Source organism: Chlamydotis macqueenii, chromosome 10, assembly GCF_036417535.1.
Source record: "Chlamydotis macqueenii isolate bChlMac1 chromosome 10, bChlMac1.mat, whole genome shotgun sequence".
NCBI lineage: Eukaryota > Metazoa > Chordata > Aves > Otidiformes > Otididae > Chlamydotis > Chlamydotis macqueenii.
The window spans coordinates 15228216-15244163 of record NC_141565.1 but is presented as its reverse complement, the minus strand read 5'-3'; the positions used below and the strand labels follow the sequence as shown (position 1 = coordinate 15244163).

Here is a 15948-nt window from a genome sequence, read left to right as displayed (position 1 = left end):
GGGCATGTTTAGGAAAGCATATTTATAGCGCTGGAAAGCCTTGTTCATATGCACCTGGTCTGATGTTAACATGATGTGTTTTTTCTAGGTACTGCTTTCCATTTGGCCGTCCAGAAGGTGCACTAAAAGCTACTCTGTCACTGCTGGAAAGGGTAAGCATAAGAATAATGCAGAGTCGTTAAAATTACCTGTATTCATGTATCTTTCCATCCCAAAGAGCTTGAGGAACTGTTATTGTAGCGTAAGATGTGTAATTAATCATAGTTAATATTGAAATGTGGGATGTGAGGAGGGGTTATTATCTCTCCTGCTTCAGCTCGGAGGCAGGGATGTAGCCTGGCCGCTAAAGCAGCACAGCCTGCGTCTCTGTTGATAGTGGGGGATCTCGCTGGCAAGCATCTACGCCGCAGACCCTTGTAAGCAAAGCCTGGCTGCTGCCCGGTGAAATTCCCATCTCAAGGCAGCCTTGTTCTCCCTGGGCATATGAGACTTGCTCACTGTCATCCTCCCCATAACTATTTCAGCATTCCTGCTGCTCCAACAACCTTCTCACCTCCGCTAACCCGCAGTATGGCCAAGCCCAGACCTAAACCCAAGTCAATCATCAGAGCCTGGGAAAAGCATAACATTGCCTGGCACTGGGGAAGTTGTGATAGATCTTAATGTCATGCCCTAAAAAATCAGAAGCACAGATTTCAGGGCATGCCATAGGGTATAAGTACAGAAGGCAAATAATACGGCAGGGGTAGATCCCACGTCTCAAGCTGGCCAAGGTGACCTTGTAGTGGGTCGTGCATATTGTACACGTACCCCGAGAGCCACGCAGTGCTAGTGTAGGAATGGATGTATGTGCTGGGCTTGGAGAAAAGCAGCTCTGTGAGCCCGATGCCACAACAAATCAGATTTTCTTGTGTCAAGGTTCTGATGAAAGACATAGTTACTCCGGTCCCTCAAGAGGAGGTAAAAACAGTCATCCGTAAATGCTTGGAGCAAGCAGCTTTAGTCAATTATACTCGACTATCAGAGTATGCCAAAATTGAAGGTAAGGCTCTTTCTTTGTGAAATTATAATTTCTGTTGTATTTCTAGGTGGCAACTGTGCCTGGGAGCTATTTAAAAGAAGCTCATTTGCAATTTATTCTCTTGTCAGTAAAGCTGATGTGATTCTGAATCATTTTTGTGGTGTTGGCTTCGGAAGCAGTTAAGAATGGAAGCTATGCAAAATGTTTCTTTTTCTGGAAGAGAGAGGAAATGGTTAAAAGGAACTGTATCTTTTTTTTTTTTTTTTGATGGTTAGTGCATTTGGATTTGGCCAGTGGTGTAGTATTCAGACTCATGTCGTGGTTTTAAAAAACAAATTGAGAAATACTTGGGATGTCATCTTTGCAGCTGAAGGTATAGTGCAGCTAATTGCTTGTGACAGTGGAGTTCAGGAAACAAATGAAAAATAAGAAGCTGAAAAACAGTTTAATCTATGCTTAATCATTTGTAGCCAATTTAAAATGTCTTTTTTCTGGGAGTGTTTCATTGTCTTTGAAGTTTGCATAGCAGTCATTGATCAGTGATCCCATACTTGCATCAGATTTCTTTCTTGTCACTCTAAATCCGCTATAGCTGATATTATTGACCTTTAAAGTTATGGGAGAATAATAACCAGTGACCAGAGACATGTAGCCATCAAAAAGACATTTTAAAGCTTGCTAGAGGATACGTGTTAGCTGAAGCTCTACAATCCAGTCATTCTTTACATGTTAATCAGTTTATGTTGGTACCTTGTTGGCTGCTATATCCAACTTGAAACTCACACCCAACTTTATCCAAGTTCCCAGTTGCTTAAACCTGTGTGTTCCAGATGAATGGTATGTCCTGCTCTAGACTTTGGGTTTCTGTCATGTGTGATGTGAAGCTTTCCCACAGCTGAGATTATCGTTGTATGCCTCTAGGACAATATTGAGAGGAGAAAAAAAAAAAACCAAACCCCAAACTCCCTCTGATTTGTTCTTAGTTCTTGTTTACATGAAAAATTGGGTTATTATATGACAAATTGTCCAGGTTCTGTACATGACATGTCCTCTCTTTTTCCATTTTTTTTTTCTGTCTAACGATGCAAATTGTGTACCAGTGGTAATGAATTCATTGTTATGCATCCAGTGAGAAACACTTAAGAATTGGGCACTAAAAGGATGTTTATCAACTCTTGACTTGGTAATGAGTGACAAAAATAGAGAAGGAACAAAGGTTTCATAAGCACTGTATTATCAGGCAATTTATCAAAGTACTCAACTTCACAGGATATTTTAATTGGTGCATTCTGTAAAATGCAATGTTTAAATATACTTGACAAGGATGGAGAAGGACTGAGAATCAAAAGCAGCTTTTCTGTTGATGGATGCTTCTACCCAGGGCTGACTCCCTTAGGTTCTCTGTGTAAATATCACTAACTCATTGGTAAGATTTGCTCTCTTCTTTCAGATAAATCTATCCAAAAACAAACTTTATGATCTGTAAGTAAAAATGCATTCATTTCCAAAGTAGAACAGTTAGTGTGTACTTTTCCTTTTGTGCCTCAATTCTTCTTGGTTGTGTTAATTATCTGCCCTCTTTTTTGCACTGTGACTTTTAGGTCTGGGAATACTTTGAAGCAACAAACCTTTTTTATTTTCCAGCTACCTTTTCAGAGAAATAGTTCATTCCACACTACCTGCTCTCTTCTGCTTTTCTCCTTCTTTATCCGTGATTGGCCACAGCCACTTTTTGATACTATCTCTATAAAAGTGGTTGTAACACCAATTCCCAAGCATGCTGGGATTGTTGATTTGAACAACCCAACATCCGCCAGCTGCATGCATCAGGTTTTCTCTCATGAGCATAGTCTACTATGAGTTCAAACACTTCTTTAGAAGAGCAAGTAACAAATTTACTTTGGTGAGATGTCTTCCTGCGCACTGTACATGGCTTTGAAATCTTGCTTTTGAAAGCTGACATTTGAACAGCCACGCATTTAGGAGAGTTTTGTCAGAGGTGCAAAACCAAATCGGTGACAGCGGGGCTTGAGGCTATGCTTATGAAGAAATACCTGTGAAAGCCTTAGATACTGAAGGCTGAAATCCTTAGTATCTCGGAGCCTTAAACCAATGAAATTCTACTTCCCTCTATTCATGATGTTTTGATCATTATATTCTTGCAAACAGTTCAGAGCAAACCTCTGGAGTCATGGTCACAGCCTCTCTTGTGACTCATGGGCATGCTGAATGGTTAATCCAGTAGATCTCCAATTTTAACCCTTCTTTTTTTTTTTTTTTCTTTTTCTTTTTATCCTGTGCGTATGCCCAAATACTCTACGGCTACTTTCCTTTTAACCTAATACAAAGTTTTCCTCTGACCTATAGCCTATAACCTCTTTACCTCTGACCTAAGCCTCTTGCATGCCCAAATCCTCTTTTATAGGGAAAAAGAGAGAAATGTATGAGCATCCTGTCTTCTGCTTGGCCTCTCAAGTGATGGATTTAACCATTCGTGAGTACCTACCACCCTCCTCTCCATGCTGTCCTCACTCTTTCTGTTTTCATTACCTCAAGAAAGTCCAGATCCAAACCAACTCACTCTCCTTGCTTCAAGTCTTTTAGCATTGGCTTGTCTGTTGCTTCTGTCTGTGAAACCCAGTGTGAGAAGTCCAGTCACTTTTTATCAGCCTAAACCAGGTTAGACAATTAACTCATCTGTTTGTGATAAACTCAGATCGTCTGTAAGTTTTTTCAGTTCTTCTTTATGTCTGTGACCTGAATGCATTTTTACTTTGCTTCTGTGTAACCCCAATTTGTAAAGTGCTTGTCACTGGTACACAATGGAAAGGTAGCAGTTACACCGGGGAGAAGTGAGCTAGAGGTCAGATAAAGGACACTTGGAAAAAGCCATCCCTTTGCCCGTGTACAAGGTCTTTACCCAACCCTGTGTATGAGATTGCACAAGGCTGTCCTTTCTCTGTACATCAGATCTTATGTGTCTCCTGTCTGTTAGCTCTCGAGCGGAAGGATGCGCTTTACTTGCTCTCCCCCTCGATTTTTTCACTGACTCCTTTGCACCAAGCTCTGGAGGGGACGTCCCAGCCCCACTGTCACTTGGAGATCCCCTCTGTGTCCTCAGAGCTTGCCCTCTCCGGTTTTCTATTTGTGCAGCGTTTTCTTTCACCTCCGTGAAAGGAGCTTCTTTTGGTAACCCCATGCCTTGGGGGGGCGGGGGGCGAGACGGGGCGACTTTTCTTCTTTTCAAATGTCATATATCACGCATAACTGGGGGGCTGTGCAGTCCACTTGCTCATTAATCCTGCATATCTGTTCTTGTTTCTCTCTTTTCTCTCCTTGTTGCTTTCTCTCTTTCATATAGAGAATCAAAAGGACGCAGGTGAACAATTGTATATGCATTATAAATTGCTAGGACTGTTGAGTTATATTTATTTTGTTTTCTTTTTTCATAGCTCCTTAAGATATGTACTCCTTCAGGCTGAAAATGGAGATGCATTCATACTTAAGGAGTTAATTTGTGCTGTCTATGTAATCTCCTTTTCCTCCTTCCTTAGAATAGAGTGTAGATTAGAAATACCTTATAGCAATATAGTGTCTTCTTAGGAGACTGTTTTAGAGGAGAATCTAGCCTTTGTAAACTGAAAGTTTCTTGTTTTCAAAAAAAAACTGCAGCTCATTTGGGGTGAAAAAATGTTGGTGATTTGGCCGTTAATTTAACACACCTAACAAGCACTAACGTTCATTTTTGGTTTTCATATCTTCTGTTTTATGCCCTGACGGGAGGACTGGGTTTATTATTTTTTTTTATTTTCTATTTTTTTTTTTTGTTAATGTGTAACAAATGATCTGATGGGGCAGAAGTCATGTTTGTCTCTCGTTTATAACCTGTGGTGACATGTAATGAGGCAAAGGCTCAGCTCGAGTGCCCGTCTCTTCAGAAGGGGTGGTGGAGCTCCGCAGCCCCTGTTCTTGTTTCTGTTGTGCACCAGAGTCCTAGTTTGAAAGTCCTCGAAACCTGAACTGTTCATCTCTTTTTGTGAGTAGATTGTTTTGTTCTGTGGAAAAAAAAAAAAAAAAAAAAAGAGGATTGGGTTGATTTAGCTCTGTTTGCAAAGGGAAATTGCTTTTACAAAGCAGCACAAGAGGCTTGGCCAAGTTCAGCTCAGATTTGGCCCAGGATCTAGAATGATTGCATGACACTGAAATTAATTTTGAATAGCAATAAATATTTAGAAAATTGAGAATAATTTTTCCCTACAACTATGAGAGGTGCAAATAAACAAATTGCACGTAGAGCAATCCCAGCTATAACCATTAACCGTAGCAGACTGGAGTAAGCACCAGCTCTTGTGCATTGAGCACGATAAATGCTCTGAGTGTCGCGCATGCTGGCAACGGCTCGTCATATGCTTATAGCTTAGAAATTAAGAAGGACATTTCTATGGCCCAGCTCATTTAAAAATAAAACTGCTGCTTCTTGATGCTTGGAGCAAGTGAAAGGACACAGGGAGTTGTGACTCTGCCGCTTCATGCCCACAAATCTCCTGTTGTCTTAAATGAAAAATTTTCAGGCAAGGTCAGCAGAACTCAACTTGAAACCAGTTCCTCAGCTTAAGTGGAGTCAAAAGTGACTGGGTTTTGACCTGACTTTTTATTTATTTTGCCAAAAGCAAGCATAAAAATAAGATACTGAAAACAACTTGTTCTTAAACACATGAATGTCACCCTTTGATGTCCTTTCTCCTGAGAGGCGTGTAGTCTCTTGCCTCACTTTAAAAATATTGATTTGAAATAGAACATTAAGCAGAACACTACACTAAAACAATTAAAGATGAATGACTTGTTTTAATTATTAATCAGACAAAACTACTAACACTCAGATTAATAAGTGCAACCTTTTAATAAGCATTCGTCTGCTTATTTATGTAAGTCGGGAATCTATCATTCCTTTAGAAAAGAATAACTTCTCCATCCCTTAAGCACAGGATTTGGGAAATGTGCTGCACTGTGTTGGAGTGCTGTGGCACCGAGGGATCCCGTGAACACATATGCCGCTTTGCACTGCCGGAGTTGGGTACAGGCAGCTTTAAAGCTGGTGCCAGCCAAGGCAATAGTTGGCAGTTTGGCAGTTGATTGTGTTTAGTAGAAGACCTTTTTTTTTTTAGTTTTCAAGCCCACTATTTCTGAGGTTGTGATCTGCTTTTGGTCTCTGGAAAGAGAGGCTTCTCATGGTGCTGCTGAGTTTAGACACAGAGAAGCGGAGAAGATGTGGGGATGGAGGCAGCTCTTGCCTCGCTGCTCGCTGCCGGGGTGGTAGAGCAATGGGAGGCTGCAAGTGGAAGGTAACTGGAGAGCAGATGGACCCACTGAAGTCCTAGTGCTCTGGCACCAAGGGAAATCAGCTACTCTTGGACTATGAAAAATGTCAGATTCTTGCTTATCCCACTACCTCCCCAGCCCCTCTCTAGGGAAGCAGGGCTCCGAAGACAAAGCATCTCGCCTCACTGCATTGCTGGCATGCACTGTCCTCCCCAGATCTCTCCCTCCCAGCCATGCTGGAAGGGAAGCCTGACTCCCCTGGAAAACACAGGTAATGAGGTGCCAGGCCGGGTCTAAAGCTGAAACCCAGTCAGTCTGGGGGTCAGTGCTGCCCACAGAGCGGCAAGGGGCAGCCACGATGCCCGTGCAGAGGCAGACATCTCTCAGGTGTCTGCATCAGGCTGGGGACCTAGTTGCACCCACAGGAGAGGGACCAAGCATGGCAGCTTTGGCTGTGTCAGCCTCAGCTGGCACTGGCCATGGAGCATCTTGCCTGTAGCGCTGGCCCCAGCAGGCATGGAAAGCGTCCTCAGCCGAGGCAGCGGGTGCAGGAGAGGTCAGGTTTTGACTAGAGCAGTACAGCAGGTTGTTAAGAAGCAGTGGTATTTTTCAAGGCATTCGTACTGGCCCTTTTCACAGTCCCCATGCTCACTTTACGTTACTCGCCTTCCCAGTTTCTGGATCGCAGCCTGGGAAGCTCTGCGCACATATCCGTAACTCTTAGCGAGTGCGCTGAAGTGCTGAGGGCTGAGCTGCCTGCTGATCCACCTGGTCCGAGACAAGGAGACGGCCTCTGTGGTTTGTCAGCCCAGCCACTGCTAGGCAATCACTCCCAGCATTTGTGACAAACCACAAAGCTTAAAAAGGAAACAGAATTACATTCCTCAAATAAATAAGGATGCGAAATGTATGAAAACATCAGTCTTTGTATGCGGGAGTGGAGACTGAAGTCATTAATAACTCAGGCATAACTACAGCCTGCACTTGTGTGCTGCTGAGCTCCTGCTTTATTCATTTCTTTCCTTGAAATGGCATTCAGTTGTGTTTAACAAAGAAGCATTATGCAGCTTTCAAGATTTCCTCTTGCCCTGTCAAAGGCAGTGTTTAAAGCAGCATCAAAGTTATTACAAGAGCTTCAGAAATCGCCAAGATCTGCATCGTGCCGTTATCTTTCTACAAACCTCTTACCAACTGCAGAGCAACTTGCTGCCTGAGGCATGAGATATAATTCAGAAATGCAAAAATTCCTCACTAGGCTGAATAATCGTCAGAAAGTCAGGAGATCAGTTCTCTTTTCAGTATGCTGAGTTTTGAGAGCTGAATTAGTGTCTCTTTCTGAGTTGGAAAAAAAAGGTCTCTGTGAATTTTTCTTACTTTTAAGATAACGCGTCTTATTTTGAAAGAAAAAATGATATCATCAGTGAAATCCCTTTCAGATATACATAAATTCATTTCACAAGTATAGTAAAAGGCTGCTTTGCCTCGTACTCAGGCTAAGTCCATTATTTGTTATAGTTATCTTGAGAACAGCAGCTCATTTTAACATTTTCATAATTGGCTTGCAAATGAACACACACATAGCACTTATATACCAAAGCCTTTGGCAGAGGTCATATATTTTTGATTATTACAAGGAAATCATTGAGTCAGTGCCTACGCTTTTAAAAAATACGAAAAGTAGCCATAGTGTTCTCCTATTGCAAGTGTCATTCTCACTGTTGCTGATGTGTTAGTAGCCCATCTAGCAGAAATCATGGTGCTGAGTGAGAAATACGTAGTTTGAAAATCTTCCAGTCCATAAAGAGTTGCACAAATCGAATTGTATGCAATATACATACCCGAAGTAGCATAGATTTTTTAAAATGCCCATTATACTCATTGCAGACTGAAGCTTATTGCAAGCACAATCCCAGAATTTGCTAAGCAATTTGAGTTTCTGCAAGTATTTGATTTGCAAATACCATGCAGAAGCGTAAAAGCCTTTGGAAGAAATTTGTCCAGGAAAGCACTTTGTCAGGTTGTTTGTAAGGAAGAAGCTGCTCCTGTGTCAGATTTCCATGATGGAGGTGTTCGAATGTTATCCCTTTGACACACGTGAGCAACTGACACAAGAGCATTTCTGATGCTAAACTGGCTGTGACAAGGGATTAGAGAGGGAAAGGACAGGGAAGAAAGAAAAGCCAAAGAGAAACAAAACCTGCCACGCACGCTGCAGCTGATCACTGGCAAGTGCCGTAAGACCCATCCAGCATTATGCATCTCCCTCGCTCTGAGCAGGAGCCGAGACACCCCGGGAAAGGGACCTCACCTGTCGTCTGGAAGACTTGGACCCAGAGAAGCGTGTAAACTCCAGTGCCTTATGGGGTGTTGCAGTCATGGCCCCATTTCTATTTAAATTTACAGAGGGAATTAGTAACTTTCCTTAGCCGGACCTTAACCTTTTAAATTTCCTTGAAAAAAAGAGGCAACAAAGCAAAGCATGGGTCAGAGCTCAGGAGGTGTTCAGTGGCCTCAGGAAGGGAGAGGGCTCTTCCTCTCCTCTCCTCCAGCTCCACATGGTTTTGCAGCCATCACGCAAGAGCCTGGGTTTGGGTCTGAAAAATTTAAATGAACAAAAGAGCTGAATATTTGTGCAAATTGGGCCAGATCAGCATTACATCAAGAGTTTGTTGCTGAACCTGCTGTACTCCCTTGTGGAAGCTTGTTTTCAAGAGCTGGCGGCGGCAGGGAGATGCCAGGAGCAGGGGTAAGGTGCCGGGGGGGATCTCAACGGGAGCCTCCCCCAAGCTGTTTTGTACATGCTGCAGTAGCAGTTTGTGCAGTACCGGTGCTGCTGCATCTCTTGCCTCTTCTTCCTCTTCCTTCTCTGCTAATGAGTTTTCCCTAGGACAGAAAACACTTGCACAGGTCAGACCCGTTCGACACTATGGGGTCTGGATGTCCATGAAGTCCGAAATCTATTTTTCTATGGGTAGCTGTTGGCGATGCAGGGGCTGGACTCGCATTTAAGAGTGCATGAGGGTGCGGTGAGATGCAATTTTCCCCTGGCTTTGACACTCTTAGGAAGGGCTCTCTCTCTTTAACTCTCCCAGCTTTGGAGCCTGATGGACTGCCCTAGGTGGCAAGGGGCTCCCACCACGCAGTTGCCAGATGTGGGTGGGAGGAGATGTGTGGTCCCTTCTCTCCACAGTCCCTTCCCATCCAGCGACCTTGGCACAAACTGCTCTCCATAGTGATAGGCGGTAAAATATTCTTCCTGCACCTACATGTTGAGCTCAGGAGCCATCAGTGAGTAACCAAATTTAATTTTTGCTTGTGTTTTAAATTAGAGTGAAAGTCATTAGGCCAGTGCCCCAAAAAAGCAGTTATTTTTGTCACTTTAGGTTGAGGTTTAGTTTCTGGGGACAAAGCCACCCTTGATAAACATTGAACAAGAATCAGGATGACTCCAGAGATCAGAGAATCAGAATGGTTTGGGTTGGAAGGGACAATAGATTTGGTTTTCCTGTTATCAGAAAAGAACCAAAAAAGCCAGAAACCATTAACTTGAATCTGAGAGTCTGGATTAAATCATTACACAGCTTAAAAGACTAAAAATATGTGTGTGTGTGCGCGCGCACACGTGCGCATTGTGTGTGTGTTTGTGTACATATGTATATCTATCTCTGTGTATGGAGAAGGGAACAAACCTCACTCATACTCTTTAACTAACAGTTTACTCAAATATTCTATATTATACTTTGATAAATGTTATAATTCTGTGAAAATTAAAAGCAATCAGAAATCTACTTTGCACAAGCCAACCAGTTTTTTTTATCCCCCACTGGAAAATGCAAGCAAAATGGCAAGGACTTTTGGCAATAGAATGTCCAGATAAATATGCCAGATTCCTTGCAAATGGCATTATCAAAAATAGTCACAATGCTACTAAAAACTGTTATTAAATGGAATAGAGACTATTGTGTTAATATATTCACAGGATATAATTTATTCACTGAGTGTATTTAAAAGGAAAGGCTATTTTCTTTGAATTTTTCCTATGCTGATATTGTAAACTATATGACAGATGGGTCAAGTCCTGATTGCAGTATTCTAACATTTGGAATAGCAAGTAACATATTTGATAGAGCTGGCAAGTTTTTATATATGATTCAACCCAGAATATAAAAGCCACTAGAATTCCAAGTTGAAAATAATTAAATGAGCTGGAAACGATCAGGAACCACACATTTTTAAGTGACAGATTTTTTTACATGTTTAAATTGCACAAGAATATTTTATAGCTCCCTTTAACCAACAGTGACGTTTAATTCTAAAATGTGTAATTGATATTTGCAAAGCAATTAATTCCTGTGGCTCATTATTCTATTGCTAAATGTACCTAAGCACTGGGGCGCTGACTTAAAGTCATCTTTTTTAGTTCACCTTTTCTGAATTCCAGAATTTTAACTGAATTAACCTATTTCAGTTTCCTCGCGTGGCTGCATGAAGTGCAGTTTCATACTAATGTTGAATTTTTAGCTTTCTGATTGCACAGTACCGTAGGGTGTTCGAATCTGCTGACTTCTAGAATACGTGTTGTCAAATGGTGTCATTACTCTGTAATAGTTCCAGTACCGATAAGCAAAAACCCAGCAGCTTATTCCATTTATATTTGATCATTTCTGCTTATGTTCCTTTCAAAGTTTCCATCTTTTTGTCACTGTTTATGAAGTCATTTGTCTCTTTACTTTTGGCCTCTCTCTCCGTCATGCACAAGCAGCCCGGCCGTCCAAGCCTAAGCCACCGGCTGGGCCACCATCATCTCCTCAAACGCAGACTAACATGATAAATCATATGCTCAAAGGCATGGCCAAACAGCCGCCAAGTACTGTAATAGTCTTCCTTCCTTTTATTCAGTGGTTTTCTAGTCTGGTAGTTGCTTGCGTAGCAGTAGAAAGCTAGTTCTCACGTGCAGCTTTATACAAAATACCTAGCGCGATGGTGGTAGGTTTTAGAGATTTAGAGGTAGCATTTATTTCAAAATGTCCACATTTTTTTGTCTAGCAGTGTCTGACATATGCAACATTTTCAAATATCAACGTCAGCACAAAATAACATTGTTGTTGCATAACATTTTGCATGAAAACTATAAATATGTATGAGCTTTACATGATGTTGGATGAAATGTTTGATAAGTATATCGTATACGTTTCATGTAACTGTCAGTGCTCCAGCTATCTTAGCAGAATATTCTGATGTATAGTAACTTAACCAGGGAAATATTTAAAATAAGAAGAAAAAAAATTAAGATTGACATCTGCTGGCTGCCAAAGTTGTATAAGCATCAATATTTTCTTTAAAGACAGCATCTCTGAGCAGTTGTTCTTATTAACACTTTTGTCTTTTAGTTGTATTTGAGAGCAGATCAGTGTTGCAAATGAGAATGGGCTTGATGCTGCTCTGATCAATGGAGAAGCTTCCCCTTGGCTTCCGAGGTGCAGAAACAAGCAGAGTTTACTGAGGGACATGTCTTTGGACTTCTTTTGTGAAAGGAAGAGATTTCTACCTCTTGGAGCCAGTGAGGTGCTGGAGTGAATGGCAGAACAAATAAGGGGTTAACCGGCAGTTCTCCAATTTCATTGTTTGCCCAATAGATTTTATTAAGGGGAACCCAGATTTTTTTTGTTTGCAGTGATACAAGAAACAAAAGGAAAACTGGAGAAGAAGCCCTCAAGGTCCCTATCTGTGGTATAGGGCAGCACAAAAGTGGAGTTGTTTGCATGGTGCTTTGCCATGTTACATCTCTCAGCCAAGCTGAGCACTTCCAATGCCAGGCTTCAGCTAACCAGGTTGCTGACCTCCTATGAAAACCAACCCATGTACCCCTTGCTCAACCACCCAAATGTGACTCTTCTGAAAAATATGACTTTCCTTGTGGTGGGAAACTCATTACCTGTACACAGGTATTCAAGGAAAACTAGGAGCAGGCAGGATTTTGAGGCGGGGAATTAAGTCCTCAGAGCTCACCGAGCCTTCAATGAAGCAGGAACTTCTCCCTCAGTGACCCAGTAGAGCAGAGCGGTGCCACCTGTGTGCAACCACAAGTTTCTGTCCCATCAATGAAGAAGACCCAAACGCCAGCAAAAACCTAGTGCCTGTGGAAGGCTTCAGCAAGGTGCCCAGCCAGCACCTTGCGTGTTGGCATGACTGAAGCTGCTGTCTTAGTTGGGCTCCTTGGGAAATCCCAGGGTGGTTGCTAGTCACGACACTTCAATGCATCCTCTGCTAGCATTTTGATGTGTTGGACACATACGGTCTTTTGTTCAGTGCTGACTGGGGAGGTTGTTTGGCACTTCACCCATTTATGAATTCTCGAGCTTTGTTATCTTGGAGAGGCCAAAATCTAGATTGGTGCAGAGGTATGAATTGGCTAGTGTAGCTACCAAAGTGCGATGCTGTTCTTCACCCTGGCTGTACTGGAGAGCCGGGGTTGGCACCTGGTTGTTAACTGGAGGGACACGTCTGTAGTTAATGTGGTGACATGCTGCAGCGTAGGTGGATTCCAGGGAGCAGGTCTCCTGCTCCGCTCCTCCTTGCGACCATCGCAGGGAGATTTTGCACACCTGAGGGACATGAACTGCAGGGTCAGCTTGTAGAAACCTCCTCGGTTGCGCTCACCCAGGTCTGTCATTCTGTGAAAATGTGATTTTCTTTTTTTCTATATTATTTCTTGTTAAATACTCTAGATGTTCCAGATTGTTAGCACCTCAGATGTTTAATATGTTATTAATAATATAAATTATCTAGAATGATATCATGTAATTATTTTTTAAAATCTTCAGAAAATGCTGCAAAATAGCTCGTAGCTAAACATAGCTGAACACCAAGCTCCAGGATTTAAACTCTTGGTTTGTTTGCGGGGTTTTTGCTGTAAAGTTGCATCTTTTCCCGTATAAATCTTACCTATGAACGCGTAGTGGGATTTACCACTTTCCACTCCCTCCAGCATGCGTAACTCCTTGACCCTCGTGGAGTTAAATCCTGGAGCAAGGCAGACCTGCAATTTTGGCTTTCAGTAGCAGGTGACATATAAATTGCGCAAGTCTGACAATTTATTGAAAGTGCAAACAGATTTGTTTGAATTGATCTTCTATTTTAAAATAATATAGACATGATTTTCTATAATAGCATCATCTACACTGAAGGATACATATTGTTCTTACATTAGTGGCCAGATGCTGTCTTTAGGGAATGCGATGTTCTTATTTGAGCTAATAAAGTGCCACCATCTCACCATAAAGCAAAACAACTCTGACAGTATTGTGAAATTTGGAGCTGGAGCACTGTGTTTTCATAGTATAATAACGAATGTGGCTTTCTGGTTTGCTCAGTACTAATTATATAAGCATTTAACATATGCATGAAAAGATCTTTAAAGCCGTAGAATATTATGAGATTTTTTTTTTTAAAAACCTCTAAAATAACTTACTGTACATCTAGCTTTTCATCCTGCCTCCCTTTTAACTCGACTTCTTGTACTACAGAAAATGTAGGCCGGTTAGTCACACCAGCTAAAAAGTTAGAAGATACAATACGTCTGGCAGAATTGGTAATTGAAGTCCTACAGCAAAACGAAGAACACCACGCGGAGGTGAGCAGCGGTGCCCTGCGAGGTCGCGTCCCCCAGGTCTTCAGCAGGCTCCGGCACCTTGCTGGGAGCTCGGTGTATTTGTGTGATGACTTCCCAACTGGTGCTGGGTTATCTTCTTTAAAAGCCAGAAGTATTCTTAAATACTGGTGCTCGAGTGCGAGGAAGGCAAAGTACAGTTCAGGAAGATGGCTTTTGCCGAGTGGAGGGAGGGCTAAAGGAGGAATTAATTCGGTTCTGCTCTCCCCTACTTCAGTCTGCAGCCTTTCATACAGCGCCAGCAGGAGCCGAATCTGGCCAAATATATTCACCACCAACTACACGCAAGAGCAAGCCTGTCCACTTCTCAGAAAGGTCGTACTTCCAAAAAAAAAAAGTTGTGTTTGTGCCTCCAGGCAGCATTAGTGGGGTCCCTGCAGCAGCTTAATGCTCCTGCTTCCAGAGCTGGGGCGAGGAAAACCACCACAAAACAAAACCATTCTTCTTTTGTCCCTTTCTGAGTGTTCAAGTTGTTTGCAGGGTTTTCCCTGGGCCCCTGCGGTACATGATTAACTCACCTGCCTTCCTGTTGGCCTCTTCTGCCTTGGCTTACTGGGAACACCTCAATTACTAGCCACAGAGGTTAGAATGAATTATTCTCTGTTGTTCATTATTTGGGTTATCTAAGGCCTAGTACAACTACTCTTAACTCTTCAAAGCACTTTAACGCAAAGATTCATGGTTTAAAACTCCTTAAACCATACCATAGTCAAATATAGACCAGAAAATCATGAGGCTTGATCCTGGAAACACTTGGCCCTGCAGGCAGCTGACATTGCTGGCTGTAGTCCTCCTCTCAGCACATCGGGACATTTCTGCCCAAGCAGGTGACGTTGCGTACCCTCGTGTAAGTATTTGCAGGATTGAGCCCCGAGTTCTCTGTAAGTCTGGTGCTCTTGGATACGTATTGAAATTTTAAAATTCAGAGTGAACAGTTACTGTTTATGACTGTAGGTAATGTAACACTCATTCACTATTTTCTCTTTTCCTTCCCATTGATATATATAGTCACTATATTTTGCATTAAAAGCATTTGATAAATAATTTCACAATCACCTAAAAATCATTCCAGTGTATATTAAATTTGCAGTATAATTTAACTTATTGATAATACACAACAATCCACAACACCCAACTAATGCCTGATTGCATATTTAAATTTCCTCCCTGTTTTTCTACTGTTCATTCAATCTTGGATGATCCTGGCAGGGGAAAGAGGTATGTGACTAAACCGAATGACACGAGTCACTCCTGTCATATTTCGTGCATGCCCTCTCAGTGCCATGTTTCCTACTGGGATTTTACCCGGGTTGCCCTCGCTTCTGTAACTTTGATCGAGGAATGTTAACAGCAGCTTGGAGTTGGCTGCTTGCGGAGCTGGTAGCCTGACACAGGAGGGTAAATGTGGCATAGCAGTCTGGTCCATGCATGTAGCAATGGGTATATTTTACGAGCGCTGCAGTTACATCCCAACACAACCCTACCTGCCTGGACTCTCTCCTCAGCCTGTTGTTACCTCTGTCGTTTTGCATTCACCCAACCTCTAGTACACTGTGGTGGAGATGGGCTAAGTACTACACGAGTGCCTAGAATGGTAGTGATCCTCCTCTGGTTTTGTCTGTATGTGCCTTGTACTGGATATACAGTATTTATATGTAGAGAGAGAATACATGGGGTGAAGAGTGAAATAAACTTTTTTACAAAAGTAAGGGGGTGCTTGAGAGCGCTGCTCTTGTGCACGAGCTGTGGTAACCTGTCCAAGGATAGCAAGTGTTTTATTCCGCTCATCACCAGCACAGACTGGATGTACAGCCAGCTGGGAAGGAGCTGTTTTAAAATGCAGGTTATTTTGAAGACAGCAGACTTCTGAAGGAAGCAGTTACAGGGCTGGTCACGTTCAGCCAGCCACGCTGCTGAGATCCTCACCAGGAGGAAGACT

General features: G+C 42.3%; 1 protein-coding gene across 10 annotated transcripts in view; it reads left to right on the top strand.

The window, feature by feature from the left end:
- CADPS (calcium dependent secretion activator) overlaps positions 1 to 15948 on the top strand; it is a 212558-nt gene that overhangs the window by 141268 nt on the left and 55342 nt on the right. For 3 of the 10 annotated variants that reach the window (XM_086755862.1, XM_086755858.1, XM_086755866.1), the window contains 5 exons: positions 89 to 152; positions 919 to 1042; positions 3447 to 3515; positions 4383 to 4400; positions 13867 to 13973. In XM_086755862.1, coding sequence (XP_086611988.1) covers positions 89 to 152; positions 919 to 1042; positions 3447 to 3515; positions 4383 to 4400; positions 13867 to 13973 — 382 coding nt within the window. The remainder of the gene's footprint in view (positions 1 to 88; positions 153 to 918; positions 1043 to 3446; positions 3516 to 4382; positions 4401 to 13866; positions 13974 to 15948) is intronic. The other 7 variants (XM_086755865.1, XM_086755861.1, XM_086755867.1 and 4 more) reach the window with 3 other exon arrangements.